At 43.0% G+C, this 24,681-nt stretch overlaps 1 protein-coding gene across 3 annotated transcripts in view; it reads left to right on the top strand.

Annotated features, from left to right (window-relative positions):
- The first annotated feature begins 882 nt into the window (after nucleotides 1–882).
- Nucleotides 883–24,681, top strand: part of LOC140731197 (carboxyl-terminal PDZ ligand of neuronal nitric oxide synthase protein) — a 137,592-nt gene continuing 113,793 nt past the window's right edge. For 2 of the 3 annotated variants that reach the window (XM_073052652.1, XM_073052651.1), the window contains exons 1-2: nucleotides 883–1,470; nucleotides 2,022–2,093. In XM_073052652.1, coding sequence (XP_072908753.1) covers nucleotides 1,366–1,470; nucleotides 2,022–2,093 — 177 coding nt within the window. In that variant the 5' untranslated portion in view covers nucleotides 883–1,365. Of the gene's footprint in view, nucleotides 1,471–2,021; nucleotides 2,094–5,676; nucleotides 5,734–24,681 lie in introns of those variants that run through there. The other variant, XM_073052654.1, reaches the window with a different exon arrangement.

The raw sequence follows: 24,681 nt of genomic DNA, 5'->3' as shown, positions 1-24,681 counted from the left end.
ACTGCTCATTTCCCTCTACAAACGCTGCCTAATCCGCCGAGTTCCTTGTTTGGTTTTGCCGATGAAATAGCAAAGGTTCAGGAGCAGACGGGATCCCTGCAGAAGTTCCAAAGTCGATGGAGAGGAAATTCAGGCACAGATTCTCAACCTCATCTCCCAAACCCCAGAAGAGACATTGTAGGGACATATCCTGTTGACAGTCTTCAATAGGCAAATGTTTCATCTATTACTGGGAGCATTAAATCGATTTTCAAGCTTTAGGATGTATATTGCCTTGCTAGAATAGCGTGGCTCGGCCGCCGGAGCTGCAGCGGGGACGCAGAATCCGCAAGTTAACCACTGAAGAGTCCAATCACGGGAGAGCGTCCGCATTTCCTGACAATCCAGGCGGGGGGGGGGGGGGGGGGGGGGGGGGGGGTGTGTGTGTGTGTGTGTGTGTGTGTGTGTGTGTGTGTGTGTGTGTGTGTGTGTGTGTGTGTGTGTGTGTGTGTGTGTGTGTGTGTGTGTGTGTGTGTGTGTGTGGCTAATCATGTGATGCAACTTTGATCCAATTGGGAAAGAGACGAGTGAGGTTCCTGGCTCATGAGACAAGCGTTTTCAAACAGTCAATGGCACACACAGTGTGTGCAGAGCCCCGGGCGTGAGCTACGTGTGTTACAAGTAGTTGGAAATCCTCCAAGCCAATTGCCCAGATTCCCTCTCCTTATTGTGAACAGATCGGCTGAGGGAGGGATCGGGAGCCGGCAGGTGAGGCTGCCGGGCTGAAGGAACTCCTGCAATTCGGATGTGTTTTTCCGGGCCCTGACAGCTGCCAGCGTCCCGAGGAGGGTCTGCTCCGTGTCGGCGCTCGTGTTCTGGAGGTCGGCCCAGATAGTTCTCTGCATTTTAACTCTTTCACTTTGGACGCGAATCTCTCTCATCTTTTTTTTCTGGGAACCCGCGCTCTGACTTTCTCTAGTTCTGTGCTGTGTGAGAACCCTTCTCTGTCTATCTCTCTCCCCTCACCTCTTCCTCTCTTCCCTTCACCTATCTTCCTCCCTTCAGCCTTTCCTTTCTCTCTTACTTCACCCTTCTCCCTCCCTCTCCTCTCCTCTGTCCCCTTGCTTTTTACTTCCATCCACACCCTCCTTCCCATCCCCGTTCTCCCCCTTTCCCCTCAAATCCTCCGTTCTCACTCTCTTCCCTCCTCTCTCTCCCTGTCTTTCTCCCATCATCACCACACCCCTCCGCTTTCCCCCCACCTCCCCGCTCTGATCCCGGCTCGGAATTCCCCTCACCCCGCGCTGCGAGAGCCTGCTCCGGGTGTTATGCACCTGCTGGCGCCGGCGCTGCCGACGGTGTGTGACGGCGGGAGGACCCTTGAACATGCCGGTCAGGAGCGGCTACAACTTGGTGGACGATGTTGGCGACCCGAGGACTCCGCTGCACAACGAGGAGGCTTTCCAGCACGGCATTCACTTCCAGGCCAAGGTACCGACCTCCCATGGCACTGTCTCATTTTCCCTTTTAGAGTAAACAAGGCGTGTGACCAGGTTAAATCCGAGGGGGGCAGAAGGCGCGAAGAATTGTGAGTAAAACAGCCCTGGCTCACCACCACCATTCAGAAACCAAACTGTTTCGCATGGGTGCCTTCCCCTCCCGTGAAAAGAACTGCTGGAAGATTTTGAAGAGGAATATTAGGATTTAATCACTTAAACATGCGGTAGAGCTGTGGGCATTAGGGAATTCGCGGCTTTTATGTAAAGGATTAAGTTGCTTGTGGTTTGAATTCAGAGCACGTCCTGAACTTCTATCATGCCTTGTCGTGGCTAGTGAAAGAGCGGGGGTTTGAACTGAAGCCGCTCACTGCATTGGTTGGGATGGAGTCGCGGTTTCAATTAGCAGTTCGAAATTAACAAAAGCGACGGCGGCATTTTCCAGGCTGGCCTTGAAACCAACGGTAGTCTGTCTCCTGAAGCGCAGCCCAGCCGGGATATCGCTGCCAGCTGCACACTAACACAATGAACCCTTTTTATTTCAAGTACGTCGGGAGCCTGGACGTGCCGAGGCCAAACAGCCGTGTGGAGATAGTGGCGGCTATGCGGAGGATTCGGGTGAGTGTTGGGAACCTTTCCCGCATTTCTGAATGTGTGACATGTTGTGTGGAGACTCGGTGGGGTGATGTAGCAGAGGTTCCATTGTACATCACAGGCGGGTCGGCAGGTGCGGTGTCACCTGGAGATGAAGGTCTCTCTGGACACATGCAGGGAATGTTGGTCTTTTAGTCTCCATTCTCGGTGGCTGGTATAATATCCCCCTTAAAAGTTGACGATATCGAGCAGTCTCTCCTCAAAATCAGACATTCAAAGTTCAAAGTAAATTTATTATCCAAGTGCATATATGTCACTATATACAGCCCTGAGATTCATGATCTTGCAGGCACACTCAATAAATCCAATAACCATAAAAGAATCAATGAAAGACCACGCTAACCGAGCAGGCAACCAGTGTCCAAATACAAAAAGAAATACTGTAATAATAAATAAGCAATGCATATGGAGAACATGAGATGAAGAGTCCTTTGAAAGTGAGTCCATTGGGTGTGAGAATATTTCAGTCACGGGCAAATGAAGTTATCCCCTTTAATCAAGAGCCTAAAGGTTTAGGGGTAACAACTGTTCCTGAACCTGGTGGTGTGAATCTTGAGGCTCCTGATTCACTCAGAGTCCAACCACCTCAGAGTAGTGGAAGTGGAACCTGTGCAAGATATAGGGAAAAAGAATTTGAAGATTGCAATCTACAGATCCAAACAAAACTTTTGGTCTATAGAACAGTGGTTCTTCCTCCATTGCTGTATGGAGCTGAATCATGGACTACTTACAGCCGGCATCTGAGAGCTCTGGGACAATGCCACAAAAGATCCTTAACAAACATTTTGAGAATGAGCTGGAAGAACAGACACACCAATAGCAGGTACAGGAGGAGGCCCCCTGAGGCCCCACCAATAGACAACCTCCTTGAAGAACGTCATACTCAACTCCAGTGATTGCACTACTATTAATCTTCAGTGGTGGATTTGGACAATTTTGATTAATGCATACTTAACATGTTGGCGGCACTGTAGCATAGTGGTTAGCACAATGCTTTACAATACAAGCGGCCCCCAGTTCAATTCCTGCCATTGTCTGTAAGGAGTTTGTACGTTCTCCCCGTGGCCGTTCAGGTATCCTCCTGGTGCTCCGGTTTCCTCCCACAGTCCAAAAGATGTACTGGTTGCTTGGTTAATTGGTCGTTGTAAATTGTCCTGTGATTAGACTCAGCATTTTTGTGTGTGTTGCTTGGATTTCCAGCATCTGCAGATTTTCGCTTGTTTGCGTCAGGAACAGTTGTTACCCCTAAACCATCACGCTCTTGAAACAAAGGGGATAACTCACTTGATTGAAATATTCCTGCAGCCAATGGACTCACTTTCAAGAACTCGTCATCTCATGTTCTTGATATTTATTGCTTATTTATTATTAATATTTCTTTTTGAATTTGCACAGTTTGTTATCTTTGGACACTGGTTGCCTGCCCTTTTAGTGCAGTCTTTCATTGATTCTATTATGGTTATTGGATTTGTTGAGTATGCCTGCAAGATAATTGGCGATTGCTGTGTGGCGAGGCTCTAAGTGCTGGAAGGGCCCATTCCACACTATTTCAATAAATAAATATTAGGCCATTAAAACACACAATGAACATGAATGAAAGACTGCCATTTCAAGAACCTTTTTCAGGGAGAATCAGTGTGTGTTATATAAAGTGTGATTGGGAAAAGTAGCCAATTTGTACACTGTAAGCTCCTACCAACAGCAGTGTGTTAATGGTACCATAATCTGCTTTTGTGAGATTGAGTGAAGTGTAAACTGCAGCCCAGGTCCTGGGAATTCTTTAACTAAAACAGAAAATGTTTGAAACCTGATGGCATTAATATTGATTTCTCCTGGTTTAAAAAAATTCCATCCCCTCCCCTCCTCTTCTGTTCCCCACTCTAGCTTTCTCCCTCTTCTGACCTACCTATCACTGCCCCCGGGACCCCTCCTCCTTCCCTTTCTCCTATGGTCCACTCTCCTATCAGATTCCTTCTTCTCCAGCCCTTTATCTTTCCAACCCACCTGGCTTCACCTATCACTTCTAGCTATCCTCCTTCCCCCTTCTCCCGTCTTTTTATTCTGGCATCTTCCCCCTTCCTTTGCAGTCTTGAAGAAGGATCTCAGCCTGAAATGTTGACTGTCCATTTCCATGGATGCTGCCTGGCCTGCTGAGTTCCTTCAATGTTTTGTATGTGTTGCTTTGAATTTCCAGCATCTGCAGACATTCTTGTGGTAATGAAATGTTGGAAATACACAGCAGATCAGGCAATACCTGTGGATTGGAACTCTATTTCTCTCTCCACAGATACTCAGTTTCTCAACGTTTTCTGTCTACTTTGTACTTCCACTATCTGCTGTGTTTTGCTGTTAGAATGGGCAGAATTCTGCTGATCAAGTATGACATAATTTCATCTCATGATTTAGACCATCTTGACAGAGCAGACAAGTATCCTGCTGACACAATATGGCTCCCTCGGTACTACATTGGAGTATCAACCTGAGTTTTTTTGTTGAGAGCACTATATAATGCAAGCAACACACAGAAAATGCTGGAGTAACTCAGCAGTTCAGGCAGTATCTATGGAGAGGAATAAACAGTCGTCGTTTTGGGCTGAGGCCCTTCATTCCTCTCCATGGATGCTGCTTGAGTTGCTGAGTTCCTCCAGCATTTTGTATGCGTTACTCTGGATTTCCAGCATCTGCAGAATCTCCTGTATTTATGCTGGTTGTTGTGTTTGTGTATATAATGCAAGTACTGTGTTCCTGTGTTCTATGGCAACATGTATGTTAAAGAAAATATTACTACTTAAGACTTTCAAAGAAACTCTTCTACTTTTGAAGTTTGAGTCATGAAAAATACTTTCAGTATTTGCCTTGGTAGATCTAGTCATGAAGCCTAGAATAATACTGAGTTCCCTTGTGAATTGGAGCAGGGAGTACAGGTCCATGGATACACATTGGAGCTCAACACTTAAGCATATTCCGAATTGCTATGTTGTTGAGTTCCTGCAGCATTTTGTGCTGCAAAATGTAACACAATGTTGTGTGTTACTCAACATTTGCAGAGTCTCTTCTGCTTAAGCAGAAGTGTTTGTTGCAGAATATCACCAGACAAACATCCATTTGCAAGAATCAGATTAGTTTATTGTAAGCAGAAGTGTCACAGCGAACGCTTATTATTTGGCAATGGGAATGTGTGTACAAAAGAGATTTGCCTGTGGGCAAGGGATTTCTCTGTTGTAGTAAGTGAGTTTCGTCCACAGTCAAAGGGCTGATCTCATCCAGGTAAAGGCGTTGAAATTGGTAAAATAAAATTAGCCAGGAACTGCAATTATAATCATTATCCAGCAGCATTCCTCCCTCATACATTCTGAGGGTGCTGTTGACTGAGATGGACTTAGCTGGAAGCACTTTGCAGTGGACAGAAAAATGGAGTCAAGAATTTGGTTTGATGATCCTTCATGGACTGAAATGTTGATCCAGTTTCTCCCTCCACCAAGACCGTTTGATTTTATTTTTTGTCTTTTTTCCCTGTGTTTTCTGGGTTTGATTTGGTTCTTTCCTATTGACGTAGCTGTGAATGCCTCCAACACTTGGACAGCCTGCTGAGTTTCGCAGTTCAGTGAGTAATAATCCCTTGTTAAAGAGATGATTACATGAGATTCTGAGGGGGTTGATGTTGAATGGTGTTGCCCTTCATCTGGCATTCCAGAAGTTGTGACTAGAGTTTCCAAAAAAAAGGTGATCAGTTTAAGAATGAGATAGGAGAATTTTTTTTTTCTCCCCAGGGTTACTGCTGGAGTTCTCCACCTCTGTAAAGTCTCATACTTTACAGTAGCAGCAATCCAGGTTCAATTCCTGCTGTTGTCGGTGAGGAGCTTGTAAGTTCTCCCCATTGACCTCATGGATTTCCTCTGGCTACTCTGGTTTCCTCCCACATTGCAAAGATGGGCAGGTTAGGGATAGTTTTCAAAGGAAGCATGGCGATACTTGTAGGCTGCCCCCAGCACATCCTCAGACTGTGTTGATCATGGACACAAACTATGCATTTCACGGCATGTTTCAATATACATGTGACAAATAAACTAATTGTGAATCTTAATCTTTAATTCCTCAGTGCTCTGGAGGATGTAAGGTTGAATATATTCAAGGTTTGGATACACTACTTAAGCAATGTTTCCCTGGTATGATAAAATGGACTCTTGAACTAGCAATCTATTCCATTGATATCTTGCAACTAACTGTTTACAGGCAGTCCCCGGGTTACGTACAAGTTCCATTCCTGAGTCCGTCTTTAAGTCGGATTTGTACGTAAGTCGGAACAAGTACATCCTGTATTATTTAGCGTCAGTTAGTCAAACGTTTGTCTTAGTATATAGTATATATTTTACCTTTCTATGCATATATTTAAGAAACGTATGTATTCCAATAATTAAACCACTGCGTTGCTTAGTGATAATTATAGCTTTCATCGGGGCAGGGCCTTTTACATGCTCCATTATTCTCACTTTATCCGTTATCCTTTAAAATTGTTCTGATAGTTGACCGACTGTAGCCTAATGCTTTTCCAATGACCGATGGCATTTCACCTCTCTCCAAATGCTTTATTATTTCCACTTTATTTTCAATCGCGATCGCTTCCCGTCAATGGAACAGAAACACTGTGGGTGGCGGGTCCCGAGCTATGCCGGCTCCTGAGGTCCGCTAGGTGCTAAGGACCACCGTACTGAATTCCCCGGGTCCTAAACTCCACTGCACTGAGACAGGTTAAATGGGACAAGTGGGGGCTGTGCTGTGCTGGGTTTGGGTACTGTATTTGATCCTCCACAATATTCCACGTGGGAATTTAAACTGAAGGTGGCAGTGTTTTTTTTTACAAGGTTGAGTTGCGAGCTCAACATCAACCCGGCACGGGAGCGGTCTGTCACTAAATCGAACTCAGGAACCTCCATTCACCAGCCCGATGCTGATCTCACTACGCCACCAGCCAGCTGGAACAGGGAGGGGGTGGGGTCAGGGTGAATCTTACTAAGAAAAATTTAAGCCAAATACAAAGTTAAACACTCAACACAGTGTCAACGGCAATGACTTAAAATGGATGGCGTCGCGATCCGACTTAAAATGGCAGACAGCGTTCTCCTTCCTCAGTTCGTAAGTACGAGTTGTCCGTAAGTTGGAAGTTCATAACTCGGGGACTACCTGTACTTGAACAACACTTTCTCTGTAACTGTAACCTATTCTGCACTTTGTTATTGTTTTACCTTTTACTACCGCAATACACTGTTGTAATCAATTAATCTGTATTTGTAATCTGCAAGAAAGGTTTTTCATTGTACCTTGGTGCATGTGTTGATAATGAACCACTAAACCAATTTAAAACAAGGAAGTTACAGAACAATAGAGTCAAACAGCAAAAAAAAAACAGGCCATTTGGCCCATCATGTCCATGCAGACTGTAGCGGCAAAAATTGATCCAAAATCAAAACAACAATTGCTGCCAGCCTGCGACCCCAGATGGAGTTGCCCACGGCTCCAGTGATTGCTCCGAAGAGTTGAATTCCTTATTTTGATCCTTTAATAGCAATTAGCAAACATACCATTAAACATTATTGAGCGTTGAGCCATAGGACACTCAAAGCTGCTACGCAGGTTGACAGTGTTGTTAAGATGGCATGTGGTGTGTTGGCCTTCATCAACCGTGGGACTGAGTTCAAGTTTTGTGAGGTAATGTTAAAGCTATATGACCTTAGTTAGATCCCACTTGGAGTACTGCGTTCATTTCTGGTCACCTCACTACAGGAAGGGTGTGGATAGTAGAGAGAGAGTGCACAGGAGATTTACAAGGATGTTGCCAGGATTGGAGAGCATACCTTATGAGAATAGGTTGAGTGAACTTGGCCTTTTCTCCTTGGAGCAATGGAGGATGAGAGGTGACCTGATAGAGGTATATAAGATGATGAGAGGTATTGATCATGTGGATAGCCAGAGGCTTTTACCCAGGGCTGAAATGGCTGACAACAGGGGGCATAGTTTAAAGGTGCTTGGAAGCAGGTACTAGGGGGATGTCAGAGGTAAATTTTTCACACAGTGGTGGGTATGTGGAATGCACTACCAGCGATGGTGGTAGAGGTGGATACAGTAGGGTTTGTAAGAGATATATATATATATATCTGGAACTTAGAAAATAGAGGGCTATGCGGTAGGGAAATTCTAGACAGTTTGTAGAGTAGTTTACATGGTTGGCACAGCATTGTGGGCTGAAGGGCCTGTAATGTGCTGTGGATTTCTATGTTATCTCAGTGGTCAGCAAAGATAGGACCTCCATGGTCCCAAGATACGAAATGCCACAAAATAAGTATGAATATGTAACTTATTCCCTTCACTTTTACCGCCACCCCCTCCAACACAGATAATAAATGTATAGCTCGACAACTCCTACAAAGACGATTGAATACCTACTTATTCTAATTCATTTACTGTCATTTGGTCTACATGCCTTTTAATGGCTTGGAGATTCAAATGCATGTCCAGCTCCTTAAACGTTTCAAGACTCTCTGTCTCTATTACCAATTTAGGCAGTAGCTTCCAGATCTCAGGGTGGAACTTCTCTTCCAATCTGCTCTAGACTTTTTCCCTCTAATTTTCTACTGAGGTGGGGGGGGGGGGGAATAGTTTCCTGCTGTCTACCCTACCGTCACCCACATAATTTTGTCTACTTCTATCAGATCTTCATTACAGGAAAGTGGAGTTGAGATCAGGATGAAGTCAAAGGTAATCTTATTGAATGGCAGAGGAGGCTTATGTGGTCATATGGCCTTTCTAGTTTTTATTTCTTATGTTCTGTTGGTATGGAATATTTTCCTGTGAATTTTAACAGCAGAAGAAGGGAGAACTGATGATGTGTTGCCCCATTTGCTAAAAAGAATTTTCAGTTGTTTTTGTTTGGTACAGTCACTTCAAATTAGCTAAGGGATATTGTGTAATGTTACCTAATATTTTTGCCATCAACAATTACTGTTGTGAAACCTGTTCCTTGCTGCACAATGAATACAAAAAAGGGGAACATCTGATTGAACAGTAATTCTGCAAAAAGCTAGCCACGAAAATGCTGCTCACGGGTGTTGAGATAAATTGGTTATTGAAAGCAGCTCTTGCATTTCTGCTGACACCTGGACCACATTATCGGTACCTTCATATCTAAAATGAATTAGATATATACGTTCCACCTAATGAACTCTGCTGTGGACAGTCCCAAGGCTGGCTGCAAAAGGAGGGTTTGGGTATAGAGCTAGCAACCCCATTGTAATGGCCAAACCAAACCAAAACCAGAACCAAAACAATTGCTGCTGCCAGTGACCCTACGAATTAGTTAACACAAAGTGCACTGCAGATGCTGTGGTCAAAGCAACGCGTACAACATGCTAGAGGAACTCAGCAGGTCGGGCAGCATCCGTGGAAACGAACAGTCAACGTTTCAGGCCGAGACCCTTCGTCAGGACTGAAGAGGGAGGGTCAGGAGCCCTATAAAGAAGGTGGGAAGGAGAAGGCTGGTAGGTGCCAGGGGAAAAACCAGTCAGAGGAAAGATCAAGGGGTGGGGGAGGGGATAGGCAGGAAAGGTGAAGGGATGTAAGGGGAAAGCACTGTGTAGTAGAAGAAGGCAGAATCATGAGAGAGGTGATAGGCAGCTGAAGGAGGAGACAGAGTGAAAGTGGGATGGGGGAAGGGAGAGGGAGGGAATTACTGGAAGTTGGAGAATTCAATGTTCATGCCAAGGGGCTGGAGACTACCCAGACGGTATATGAGGTGTTGCTCCTCCAACCTGAGTTTGGCCTCATCATGGCAGCAGAGGAGGCCATGTATAGACATATCTGAATGGGAATGTGAAGCAGAATTGAAGTGGGTACCAACCGGGAGATCATGTCTATTGTGGCAGACAGAGCGGAGGTGCTCGACGAAGTGGACCCCAATCTGCGTTGAGTCTCGCCGATGTAGAGGAGGCTGCACCGGGAGCATTGGATGGATTAGATGACCCCAACAGACTCACAAGTGAAGTGTTGTCTCACCTGGAAGGACTGTTTGGGGCCCTGAATGGTGGTAAGAGAGGAGGTGTAGGGACAGGTGTAGCACTTACGCTTGCAGGGATAAGTACCAGGTGGGAGATCTGTGGGGAGGGACGTGTGGACCAGGCAGTCGCGGAGGGAACGATCCTTGCGAAAAGCAGAGAGGGGTAGAGAGGGAAAGATGTGCTTAGTGGTGGGGTCCTGTTGAAGGTGGTGGAAGTTGTGGAGGATCATATGCTGGATACGGAGGCTGGTGGGGGTGGTAGGTGAGGACAAGAGAAACATGGTCCCTGTTGTAGTGATGGGAAATCAAAGATATGCATTTGATCCTTTATTAGAAAACATACAATCTTGAAGTGATGAAACTTAAGCATACCCACATGTAAGCTAAGCATAATTGAGTGGTCAGCAAAAGACATGACTTCCTTTTGTCCCCATCTACAATCAAACTGCTTTGAACAATGATGTAACTTATTTCCTTCACTTTTACCACACCCCTACTCATGTGACTAATTACCATAATAAACACACAACACAGATACAGTGCAGATTGAAAACAGATACATGGCTTCTACACACCCATCCCAGAAAACCCAGTGCTACAGAAACACCAACAGAAGCTCCAAAGACCTCATCTCTGGGAGAGGAAGGATACACCAAGAAGATGTGTTACGCCTGGAGACAACCTAAAAGATTGGCCCAGGACAAAGGAGTCTGGCAAGCTACTGTTGGCGGCGTTGGCCCCGATACGGGTGATGGGGCTTAAGAAGAAGAATTGCACTTAATGAATGACCTATTTCATTAGGTACAAAGGTAACTTTGCACCAAATGAAATGGTTCTGATGTATAAACATTATTGTAACATGGAGTGCAGGAGAAAATTTGCACACAGCCAGCTCTTGCAAACAGTAATGTTTGTAAAGCCCAGAAGTTTTGCATTTTTTAATGATATTGGTTGACAGGGAAATAGTAGCTGGGACATTAAGGAATAAATCCCCCATTTTTCTTTGAATAGTGCCATGGAGCCTTTATTGTCCACCCAATAGAGAATACCGCAATGTACCTCAGTAAATGCAGCACTCACTTAATACTGTGCAGGAAAGATAGCTTTAATGCCGTTCTGAGGTCTTAGGAGTGGGTAATGGGCCACTATGTCTATGCTGTCATTTAGGATGTCCATTACCCAGGACATGCCCTCTTCATTGCTACCATCAAGGAGGAGGTACAGGAGCCTAAAGACACTCACTCAATGTTTCAGAAACAGCTTCTTCTCCTCTGTCATCAGATTTCTGAATGGACAATGAACCCATGTGCACAACCTTTGTATGTGCATACTTTTTCTCTTTTCTTTTGCTTTGAGAGGCATTGAATGTGTGGATAGTCCGAGGCTTTTTCCCAGGGCTGAAACGGTTGCCATAAGAGGACACAGGTTTAAGATGCTGGGGAGCAGGTACAGAGGAGATGTCAGGGGTAAATTTCTTACTCAGAGAGTTGTGAGTGCGTGGAATGGGCTGCTGGCAACACTGGTGGAGGCAGATACGATAGGGTCTTTTAAGAGACTTTTAGATAGGTACATGGAGCTTAATAAAATAGAGGGCTATAGGTAAGCCTAGTAATTTCTAAGGTAGGGACATGTTCGGTACAACTTTGTGGGTCAAAGGGCCTGTATTGTGCCGTAGGTTTTCTATGTTTCTTTTTGCACAGGTTGTTTAATTTAATTTTCATATATATTTCTTCTTGCAGTTTAAAGATTTTTATTATTATGTAGAACAGTGTACTACTGCCACAAAATCACATATTTCACAACATATGTCAATGATATTTAAACCCGATTCTGATTTTGCTGACCATTAAGCAGTTGTGTGTACTAATCCTATTTACCAGCATTTCCTGACTTGGAGATTCAAGAGCTCATCTAGATACACCACCTTCCGTTGTAGTGTAGTGGTTAGCGCAACAGTATTACAGTTTGAAACGTCAGAGTTTGGAGTTCAGTTCCGGTGCCGTCTGTAATGACATCTCCTCATGACCGTGTGGGAGTTTCCTCTGGGTGCTCTGGTTTACTCCCACAGTGCGAAAGTGTACTGGTTAGTAGGATAACTGGTCTTTGTAAATTGCTCATTAAACCAGAGGAGCCTGTTCTGCACTGTATCTCTAAAGAAAAATAAATAAATAACCCTTTTGACAATGACTTTGAGACGTTGAAGTGTATTGGTTACTCAGTCCTCCTCCAAACCTTTTTGGCCTCTGAGCTGTTTGTCATAAGAAGCATTGATCTTCGCTCCATTTCGTGGTGCTGTTAATAAGTGAACAGTGCAATCAAACTGCTGCAGCGTTTATATCACCTAAATAACCTGCTTAGGAAGCGGGTATAGAGCACATGACTACTTCACGTGAATGTTGCATATCATGCTTTTCTCCTTAGCTGCAGGCTGTTTCTGAAGGGAACAAAAGCCAGAAGTGTATGTAATAAGTCAAAGTAAGGATGTCTGGAAAAATTGATGGCATATGTTTCCAGTGTTTCTGTCAGAAAGGTCCAGGTCATATGGAGGATATAAGAGCTTCAGAGAGGGTGCAGAGGACATTTACATGCTAGATCAGACAGCATGTCTTATGAGGATAGGTTGAGTGAGCTCGGGCTTTTCTCATTGGAGAGAAGGAAGATGAGAGATGATATGATAGAGGTGTACAAGAATTTGAGAAGAATAGATTGAGTGGACAGCCAGATAATTTTTCTTGGGGTGGAAATGGCTAATACAATATGGCATAACTTTAAGGTGATTGGAAGAAAGTATGGGGGGGGGGGGGCATCAGAGGTAGGTATTTTACACAGTGTGTGGTGAGTGTGTGGAATGCAATGCCAGAGGTGGTGGTAGAGGCAGATACATTAGGGACATTTAAGAAACTCTTAGATAGGTACATGGATAATAGAAACATGGAAGACTATGTGGGAGAGAAGGGTTAGATTGATTTTGGAGAAGGTGAAATGGTTAGCATAACCATGTGGGCTAAAGGGCCTGTGCTATAGTGTTCTGTGTTCTGTATTTGTATTTCTGAGGGATGAGATAAAATATTGGCTTTTCCAACAAAACTGAAAATTAGTAGCTTCACTATGTTGCTGTTGATGTCCTAATGAACCTGATTACCTGTGGCATCAACATCATTAACATAAACACAAAAGATTTTGCAGATGCTGGAATTTGAGGAACACACACCAAATGCTGAAGAAGCACTGCAGGTCAAGCAGCTTTTACAGAGAGGAATAAACAGTCAACATTTTGGGCTGAGGTTCTTCATCAGGACTGGAAGGGAAGGGGAAATAAGCGAGCTTAAGGTGTGTGTGTGTGTGTGTGTGTGTGTGTGTGTGTGTGTGTGTGTGTGTGTGTGTGTGTGTGTGTGTGTGTGTGTGTGTGTGTGTGTGTGTGTGTGTGTGTGTGTGTGTGTGTGTGTGTGTGTGTGTGTGTGTGTGTGTGTGTGTGTGTGTGTGTGTGTGTGTGTAGGGGTGATGAAGTAAGAAGCTGGGAGTTGATTGGTGGAAAGATAAAGGGAAGAAAGTAGAAATCTGATGGGAGAACACAGTAGAGAATGGGAGAAAGGGAAGGATATAAGGGGCACCAGAGCGAGATGAGAAGAGGTAAGGGGGGGGGGGGGGAGCCAAAGGAGAAGGGGTAAGAGAGGAGTCAGAATGGGGAATGGAAAAAGGGAAAAGGGTGAAGGGGGTAAAATTACCAGAAGTTAGAGAAATAGATGTTCATGCCATTAGGTTGGAGGCTATCCAGACTGATTATGAAGTTGCTTCTCTAACTTGAATGTGGCCTCATCATGTCAGTAGAGGGCCTACATGTGGGGATGGTAACGGGAAATCAAATTGGAATGGGTGGCTACTGGGAAATCCTGCCTTTTGAGGTATACAATGTGAAGATGCATCTTTAATATTCATCTGGCCATCCTTTACTTTCCATAACTTCTGCCACACATCAAATGCAATATCTTGACTGGCACTAGGTCCTGATATCTTTCCAAAGACTATGTGTATCCCCATTACACCTTTACCTTCAGCTCTTTCTGTATCCATTCCTGTCTTCCTTTCAGTGTTTTCTACCGGGTGCAAGCCTGCAGCGAAAAATAGTTTTCTCCTTTGTTCTTCCGACACGACTCACATCATTCTCCACACCCACTGTGCCATTGTTCCTGCAGTCACTTCAATCATTATACCTTCTCTAACTTTCTCCTCTTTTCCCATTTCTGGCCTCTGTCCAATGAAGTACACAGAGATATCTTCCATTTGTCGGTTGCCAGAGCTGCACTTGGGTTTAGAGTTACAGAGCATTTTCATACAATTCCATCCTTCTTTGGAGTCTTATTACAATGCAAACAAGTTCTAGAATAAAGGCTGGTTACAAAAAGATGCCTTATCACCCTTATTCAGGTTGCCTTAATTGCTGCATCTCCAATATGGTGTTTGGCTAGACATGTATTGTCCTGGGGCTATTGGGCATCGGTGTAGTTCTGAATGTAAAATAACTGTTGTTTTACAGATCAACATTTTAATATTAAAAGATAACTATAATTGCTCTGGCATTCTTTGGTAAAGTTGTAACCCGACTCTGCTACAACATACTGCAGTGGTTTTCTTATTAGGATGTCAGTCAAGTTTAATAACGTATCAAATTGAACTGAATACACAGCATAATAATTAAGGATTTAACCACGCTGCAATGTCTAGAGAGGCAGGATTCGGAGCTGTGTAACTCTAGGATGAAGTGGTTATTGGCCTGTTATTTGTGGTAAATGTGGTCAGGTATAATTCTTTCAATTTGAGGTTATGAATTAAGTCAACTATAAAGGATTGCATATCCTGTAAAATACTGTTACTGATATGACAAATGATTTGATGGCATTGATGAACAATGATGAAACCTTTAAGTATTTTATATTTTAATAATTCATTTTTTCTTGATTCTTTACGAATTGTTGATTGTTCTCATGTACTTTATTGTCTGAAATATGGCACAAATTGTCTAATATCAAATGAACAATGATTGAAAGGAAAAGGTAACTATGCTTTGCTACTTATTATTGAATTTATGTTACAAAGGGCAGGAACAAAGTGATTTTTTTCTGGCTTCCAAAATACAATTAGAGATTTTTTTTGTCTCTGCTTTGCACTGCATTATGTACCACTCTTGGGCACCACAGCAGCTCAGTGGTTAGTAGGATGGTATTACAGTTCGGGGCATCGGAATTCAGAGTTCAATTCTGGCACCGTCTGTAAGGAGTTTGTCTGTTCTCCCTGTGGGTTTCCTCCCGGTGTTCCAATTTCCTCCCGCAGTCCAAACTACAGGTGTTACGTACCCCGTAACTGGGTCACTTACCAGCAAAGATAGAGAGGTCCGTTAAAGTCTGATGGTACTATTTTTAACAGTATTTATTGATAAAAATACACAAAAATAATATCAATGCAAACATACAGATAATATACGTCGTCAATACTAAATCTAAAAGCGCGGGTATAATAATAATCAATAAGAAATAGCTCTATCGTTGTCTAGGGGATAATGTATTGTCCGATGGAAATATAAAAGTCACTCAAGTTCATTCAAGCTGCAGCTTTTTGGTTGAAGAGAAAGACGGAGGTTTAACTTGCCCATTCCTTTTATGATGTCAATCCTTCGAGAGTCGTTGGGGGCTGATTTCCCCTTTGTTGTTAGCTAAAGCTGTGCTTCCGTGGTAAAGGCCCACCAATTCCGAGGCAAATGGAAAAGGATGCACGTGGGCTTTTCCACCGGCTTTCGCTATTACGCTGTTACAGGAGTTCTAGCATTTCTTCTGGTGCGTCTGAAGGGGCTGTTCCCCAGACCCTCTTTTATCCTGACTCACAGGGTCTCAGATGTCAATCAGGTTGGGATGATGCAATCCCTCCACCAACCCCCCTCGGTTCATTGCCTGGGGGCTTCGATGAATCGTACAGTACTCAATACACAATTTCGTCTCCAAGAGATAATGGCCGTTAGCCGTGGCTTTGTCTCTCGGAGGCCCAGGACACATTCCAAACATTGAGGAATCTGCGTGTCACTCCCTCATTTCCTGGGTCTCCTGACCCGAATCAATAGCGATCCTGCGCTTCTCAAAAAGGAGGGGGCCACGGGCGTAACACAGGTTAGATGGTTAACTGGTCATTGTAATTTGTACTGTGATTAGGCTATGTAACAGTTTCTTCCCCCAAGCTATCAGACTCCTCAATACCCAGAGCCTGGACTGACACCAACTTACTGCCCTCTATTGTGCCTATTGTCTTGTTTATTGTAATGCCTGCACTGTTTTGTGCACTTTATGCAGTCCTGGGTAGGTCTGTAGTCTGGTGTAGTTATTTTCTGTGTTGTTTTTACATAGTTCAGTGTAGTTTTTGTACTGTTTCATGTAGCACCATGGTCCTGAAAAACATTGTCTCATTTTTACTGTGTACTGCACCAACAGTTATGGTCGAAATGACAATAGAAAGTGACTTGACTTGACTTGATTTTTAAATAGGTGCGTGGCAGGATGGAGCAGCTCTTTAGGCCGGAAGGGCCTTTTCCACACTATATATGTAAATAATAAATAAAAACAAAATTTTTAAAAAATCATCCAGACACCAGGCAGAGTGTAGGATTGGACTATTTTTATTGAACTGAGCAACTTGTTTATCTTTCTGAGAGAAAGATTTATTGGTGTCAGATGTTGGATTTTTAATCAATGAAATAGGCTCTTGGTGAGGCAGCATGTCGATGAAAATACTTAAACTCAGTTCTTGTATGTCGAACAGAATTCATTGAGTTCCAAATGGCAGTCTGAAGCAGAAAATATCTGTGCAAATAAAGTAAATACTCTACCTTTTAACTAAGTTTTGTTTATTTTCCAAAGTTCAATGTAAATTTATTATCAAGTTATAAGTTTCTTGTTGGCATTCACAGTAAATACAAAGGAACACAATAGAATTAATGAAAAGTATACACAGCCAGGATGGACAGACAACTAATGTGTAAAACACAACAAATTATGTAAATGCAAATAAGGAAAATCAACCAAAAATAATGAGAACATGAGTTGTAGAGTCATTGAAAGTGAATCCATAGCTTGTAGATACAGTTCAGTGTTGGGGTGAGTGTAGTTATTGACTGGTTCAAGAGGCTCATGGCTGAGAGATGATAACTACTCCTGAACCAGGTGGCATAAAGGTTCCCATAGGGATTCCCAACCTTTGTTATGCCATGGGCCCCAGGCTGGGAACTCTTGTGTACCTTCTTCCTGATGGTAGCAGCAAGAAGAGGGCATGGCCTGGATGGTGGTTGTCCTTAATGACGGATGCAGCTTTCTTCCAATAGCGCTCTGTGTAGATGTGCTCAGTGGTGGGGAAATCTTTTCCTGTGATGGACTGGGCTGTTTCCTCCAACGTTTATGTGCTTTGAGTAGATTACTCTCAAGTTCAGAACAGGTCCAGCATTTTTGAGTTCACAATTAACTTTATTATTTTCTAATTAAATGGTGGCTTTATGGCCTCCTGTTGTTCAATATTCCGGTCTGGAGTTTATCAGCTCTCTAAGCCTGGAGCCACCTTTGACCTTGAAAACAAAAATCAGATATGGAATCTGATTACATCAAACATTGCATATAGTGCTGGTTTTCTGTTAGCTGAGGTAGAGCCTGAAATTATTTGCTGTTATGCTTAATTTTTGACATGGTCTGTGATCATAAGCATTTGTGTTTCCTTTATTTGCAACTTGAACCTGGAAAAGAAGCTAATTTCCACATTGCACTAGATCGTTGAAGGAATCAACAATAAAGATGTACGTCTTGTTTAAGTGCTTAAAGTCTATGGTGGGATTGGAAATCAGCTATTTTCCTCTATTCCTTTGAGTTGAAGGTTGATTGCTTTTTTTTCTCAAAGCATTGACCCAGCTAGGAAAATCTCTGTATTCGTGTCACTAATAGTTGGCAGGCAGTTCAGTTGCGTCACCCTATCCTTATCAAATACCCATTCATGAGGAACTCCGGCATGGTGATTACAAGCAGCAACCTTTTCTAATTTGCAGCTCTTGTCTATTGGAACCAATTGTAGCAATCCAAAATGGTTACGTGAATGAGTTTGCAGAATTCAACACAAGCTTTATATGGTATTAGCAGGAATTCAATGTATTTCATGTATGCTTGCTTACTTACTGTCCATTATGCCCCTGGCGTTTAGGGCACCAATGAAGGTCTCCATCTTTGGCTGTGTTCAGGGCTTTCTTCATTGTGTTAGTAGCTTCCCCTCAGTTTTCACTGCTGTCAGTCATGCAAGTCCATAACAATTTTGTTTTACCAGTAGGGCTGTTAGCTCTGAATTGAACCCCCAAACTTGGAAGACCGGTGGACCACTCTTAGTCTGGCCTTTATCCTTTGATCTGTTTGGCATGGGTGACCCTCTCAAGAGCCTAAGCATAAAGCCCTGACTTTAGCCAACATGGGTCTCTGGGTCAGTGAGGGATGCAAGCCTCCAAACTACAACAAGTGAATACAGGCCCAGAGCCATCAAAGGTGAGAGGGGATAAATTTAAAGGAAACCTGAGAGGCAAGATTGTCACACAAGTGTGGTGGGTGTATGGAAGGGGTTGCCAGAAAACATGATAGAGATAGATTTTTAGGACAGAGAATACTACAGCACTGTACAGGTCCTTTGGCCCACAATGTTCTGCCATCCTTAAAACATACTCCAATATCAATCTAACCCTTCCCTCCTACATAGCCCTCCATTTTTATGTTATCCATGAGTTTCTCTAATGTCCCTAATGTATCTGCCTCTACCACCACTGCTAGCAGGGTGTTTGATGTATCCAGCACTCTGTGTAAACAAACTTACCTCTGATACCCCCCCATACTTGCCTCCAATCACCTTAAAATGATGTCCCCTTGTATTCACCATTTTTGCTCCGCGACAATGTCTCTGCCTATCTACCCAATCTATTCCTCTTATCTTGTATGCAAGTGATAATTATAAAGTTGTTTTTGATCTAAGATTAGATATATATCTAAGATTTAAAGCCAACTGTGGTTGTGGTTGAGAATCATAGAACCACAATGTGATAAAGCACAATAAGAAGCCATTTGGCCCAAGTGAATCTGTATTGGGCTACACCCCATTTCTTTTAAATCTTTTTCCCTTTGAGAATTCAATTATTTAAAAAAATGCTACCCTAACTGTTTTCACCACCCTTTGAATATTAAAATAAACAGAACTCACCTTATTTCTGGTTCTTTTCCAACTCACCTTAACTCTACGTCCATTAGCTAAAGCCATTCAGCCAACTCGGCTGGCATTTGTCCAGCTTGTATAGAAGAGCTGTCCATTTGACCTGGAATGCTCTCCAGCAGAGGGATGGGAAAAAGAAGGAGAATTGGGGTCAGTTCGTCGACAAATACTGATCTTAGCTGCAACCCCTTTTTCAAAGAACTCCTTTCAGGCAGAGATCAGAATCAGAATCAGGTTTATTATCACTGATGTATGCTGTGAAATTTGCTCTCTTTTTGCACTGTTTATAAAGTAACTTATAAACTTGGTTGGCATTTATCCAGCTTGTGCAGACTTATAAAAAGAGCACAAAAATAGTGAATAGAAGCCTTGGCAGCAGGGAGCATTAGTTCATTATTAAGGAAAACTCATTTACAGTACTTTTTTAGGCTTGGTCGGTTATTTAACATTATGGCTTTCAGTTTTGCAATAGGAAAAAGTGTCAATCTCATCTCACTGGTATACAGCATGGACTGAGGCATGGCATTTGGAATGTATATGACCTTGTGCCAAGGTGTGATTGGCATGCACACTGCATCTGAGGAACAAGGGCTGAGGAATAGTGAGTGCTTGTAGGATTATGTGGTTTTGGGACAATCTTTGCTTCCGAGTATGACCAGACTGTGTTGGCGATTAACCCATTCCAGTCACACTGAAGAGTTAATAGGTGAGTTTAGCTTTCAGCTGAAAGAAAGATGTTTTAGCCAGGTTGCTTTTTGTGTGTTCAGCATTGATTTATTTCTGAATTGTTTTTAATGGTGAAAGTGTAAGCCTTTGAGAATTCAGAATTAGTAATGTTGGAGTCATTGGCAGTGCAAGCTGTATGTCTACAGAAGTTGAATGGCTTAGGCATTTAATTATTTAGCTCTCTGGCCCTGAGATTGTAAGCCTTCCACCTTTTAGAAGTCTTTAAGTATCATGGGATCATCTGCAATGCAGAAGGCTGTTTGGCCCATCATGTCTGTGATCAGTCACAAACGCGAAATATAATCTTGTCCCACCTCCCAGCACTAAGTCCACTGCCCAATCGGCCTTGGATCTTCATGTACACATTCAAGTACTGTTTAAATGTTTTTTTTTATAAATAAGACATTCTTTCTGGCAGTGAGTTTAAGACACTTGTATAATCTTGGTGAATTATTTTTCCTCAGCTTCCCTTCTAATACTTTAAATCTATGTCCCCTGGTCTCTGACCTCTCTGCTGAGGGAAATGGGTTCTTCCCATTTACTCTCTTATGACCCTTCATGAATTTATATTTCTCAATAATGCTCCTCTCGACCTCTTCTGTTACAAAAATGTAACCTCATCCAGTCCAATCTTTCCTTGCAAATAAAAATTTTCCAATCCTGCGACATCCTCGTAAATCTCCTTCACACCCGCTCTAATGCAATTGCATCTTTCCTGTAATGTGGTGATGAGAATTATAGAGAGAACTCAAGATGTGACCTATTGTGTTAGTGAGACTAAGCACCTCCTTGCTGTTTCTTTCTCTATAAGCTTTTAATTACTTTTAAAAAAACTTGTTTTCTCATCTGTAACATTCTTTAAGGATTGCAAGTTCTAGTGTAAGGTTCCCTAAAGATTAATTTGCAGGTTGAGTTGGTGGTAAGGAAGGCAACTGCAATATTAGCATTTGTTTAGAGAGGATTAGAATATAAAAGCAAGAATGTAATGCTGAGACTTTATAAGGCTTTGCTTGGATTACATTTGGAGTATGTGTGTAATTTGGGCCACCAATCTAAGGAAGGATATGCTGGCATTGGGGAGGGTCCAGAAGAAGTTTATGAGAATGATCCTAGGGATAGAAAGGTATGGCGAGCATTTGATGGCTCTGGGCCCTTACTCGCCGGAGTTCAGAAGAATAAGGAAGGATCTCAATGAAACCTTATGAGTATTGAAAGGCCTAGATGAGAGTGGCTGTAAAGAGGATGTTTCCAGTAGTGGGAGAGTATAGGACCAGAGGGAACAGCCTCATAATAGAAGAACAGGGATGAGGAATTTCTCTTACCAGAGGGTGGTGAATCTGTGGAATTCATTGCCACAGAGGCTGTGGTGACCAAGTCCTTGGGTATATTTAAAACAGAGGTTGATAGTTCGTCAATGGTGTCTACGATTACAGGGAAAAGGCAGGAGAATGGAGCTGAGAGGGAAAAATAAATCAGCCATGATTGAATGGCCAAACAGTCTCAATGGGCTGAATGCTCTAATTCTGCTCTTATCTTGTATGTTCTTTTGGACTTAAACTTCTGCATGACTCAATGTCATATCAGTTACTGCATGTAGCCTTACCCTGTTACAGGTCACCAAATTAGGAGTGATGGTGAAGTCAGACCAGTGTTTTGGACTGACTTAGGTTCTTGTAATAAGTATGATAGAGCGCATGACTAATGTTTCTCGGACACTAACCAATAATCAACAGTATTTCTTGTCATGGCTCTGGATTTTGGGGTGTTTTGTCAGCATGTATATCAAGAAACTAATATGGGTTTTTTCAGAATATTTCTTTGTACATTGAAAGTTGTTGTATTTTTTGGCAGCAAATTCAATGTGACAAAGAAAATATTTGTCTATTTTGTGATATTGTTGTTAATGTCTTTTTTTGGTGTATTGGCTGAGATTCTTATGTATCATTTTTTTAAAAGAGGGGATCCCAAGCTTTTTTATGCCATGGGCCTTTACCACTATCTGAGCGTTCTGTGGACTCTAGGTTGGGAACCCCTGGTTTACCATTACGTCCATTTTAACTCCAGGCTGTCCCTTGGGATCATCCTCTTCACCGTGTTCTGAGGTGGACCCAAAGACTCTGTCACGGGGGTGTCTGTCAGCTGGATAATTTGGGAGGTGGTACATTCCTTCAGAATGGGGTTTCTTTCTGCTCCTGACCTGAGAACACAGGGTTCCCAGTAACGTCACAAATACTCCTCTAATGTCCCCACACATTCTGATGCTAGCAGAGCATGTCCACGATGTTCAGCAGTACAACACAGAACACAACAAGCGACAAAGCAACAACAGCAAAACAAGATCAGTTCCTCCCTCCCACCTATGCCCTTACACAGTGCTCTAACCCAGGTCTTTAAAGAGAACTAATCTGCCCCAAAATTGCTGGCCAACTTTTATTGGTGTGCGACAGAGAGCATACTGACATACAGAATGACAGTGCGGTACTCAAGCTGCAGCAAGACAGATCGCAAAGCACTCCAACGGGTGATTAGGACAGCTCAGAACATCAATGGGACTCAGCTACTAGATATTGTGACAATCTACAACTCTCAATGCTTATGGTGCTGGTACCATCCCTAAAGACCCATTTCATCCTGCACACTGTCTGTTCAATCTCCTGCCATCTGGTAGGAGATACAGAAACATCTTAGTCAATACAGTAAGACTGGAAAACAGCTTCTTCCTGAGGGCTGGTGTGCAGCCAAACAATGCTACACCCAGCTCGCCAATGGCCTTTGAATAAATATGGAAATTTATTATTTATTTTTATTAAGCTGTCGTGCATGCTTTGTATATATCTGTTTTACACAGACTGGAGAAGCACCACAATCCTGTTGTCAAATTTCAAAGTACACACATTATCAAAGTATGTGTACATTATACAACCTTGAAATTTGTTTCCTTAACAGGCAGCCATGAAACAAATAAACCCAAAAGAATCCATATATTAAAAAACTACGGAACACCCAATGTGCAGAGAAAATGAACAGATCATGCAAAATAACCATAAGCAAATAGTGCTCTGAACAGAAGTCTGCAAAGAGGGTCCCGTAGTTCAGCACAGAGCCAAATCGGAGAGTAGCAGTCTGAACTGGTCTGTCCATCGCCTCTGGCCCCGACACCCTGACCTTTTCAATTTAGCCTGGGGCCTAAATCAACATCTTAAGCAATGACAATAAAGTTCTATTGAACAATTCGGCCTCCAGCGCAGGGTAAGAATTGACACACTGTGACGGTAGAGTGTCAGGAATAATAGGGTGGTTAGATGACAAGCTGAAGGAGGAATCTATTAGGGACATTGCAGTCAACAATGTTATTTTTTTTTACATACACTCTTCATATTGTGTATCTCCTTTTCCTGAAACACTTCAGTTTTCAGATGTCCTAGAAGTTCACCTGTGTAAATTCCAGGGTTAAAATAAAAACCAAAATAGAAAACGGAATGTGATGAGTCTATGTCTTGGCTCTGATTACCTTGGTGGTGAAAGAGCAATTGTTGAAATCTTTTCAGATTACCTCATTGCCTGAAGCTTTTAAGAAGTGTCATTACTTTCTGTTTTAGAAAATTGAAGAGCGATTTCAGATTCACTTTGTAATGGAAAGTGTAAATATGTTTGGATTGAGCTATTTACCATTTCTGAAGATCTATGAAGAGCTGCTGGATTTCTGATTAGAAAGCATTACCAAGGAGAGGTCCTGATGCCACCCGATACAGTCCTCCTCAAGGAGGAGCAAAGGAGGGGTTTGAAATATTGTAAATTAAGGAGAATTTGTGGGTCAATAATATTGCTAATGGCGTGGGAAGAGGGGATGAGGAGGGGGCAGGGGTGGGAGCTCACAGATTTATAGGATTTTGAGAATAGAATAACTGTGGCTGGGTCTCTGCAGGCTGTAGGTTGTGGTCAGGGTGGCAGGTGGGGGGGGGGGTTGTGGTGGGAGGAAGATGTAGACTATTTGGTCAGGGTGCCTATTGTATGGTAGTTGTGATAGTGGGTGATAGGTGTGTTGTAGTCAAGGTGGCTGGTATATGGTAGGTTGTGGTGCTGAATGATTGATGTAGGGTGTGTGGTGCTGGGGTTAGGTGTGCTGTCATTAAGGTGGCTGGTATATGGTAGATCCTGGTAGTGGGTGACAGGTTTAGGGTGTGTGGTGGTGGGTTAGTTGTGTTGCGGTCAGCTTGGCTTGTGTATGGTATGTTGTGTTAATGGGTGATTGAGTGGGGTGTGTGGTGGTGGGGTAGGTGTTGAAGTCGAGGTGTCTGGTGTGTGGTAGTTTCTGATAGTGAGTGATCGGTGTAGGATGTGTGATAGGCGTAGGGTGTGTTAATAAGTGTAAGTGTGTTGTGGCCAGTATGGCCGGTGTATAGTAGGTTCTGGCAGTAGGTGACGGCTGTAGGGTATCACACAAAATGCTGAGGAACTCAGCAGGTCAGGCAGCATCAATGGAAGTGAATAAACAGTTGATATTTTGGGCCGAGA

This window comes from Hemitrygon akajei, chromosome 7 (assembly GCF_048418815.1).
Source record: "Hemitrygon akajei chromosome 7, sHemAka1.3, whole genome shotgun sequence".
Classification (NCBI taxonomy): Eukaryota; Metazoa; Chordata; class Chondrichthyes; order Myliobatiformes; family Dasyatidae; genus Hemitrygon; species Hemitrygon akajei.
Note: the sequence above shows the minus strand (reverse complement) of the source record. Positions and strands in the feature narration are given on the sequence as shown.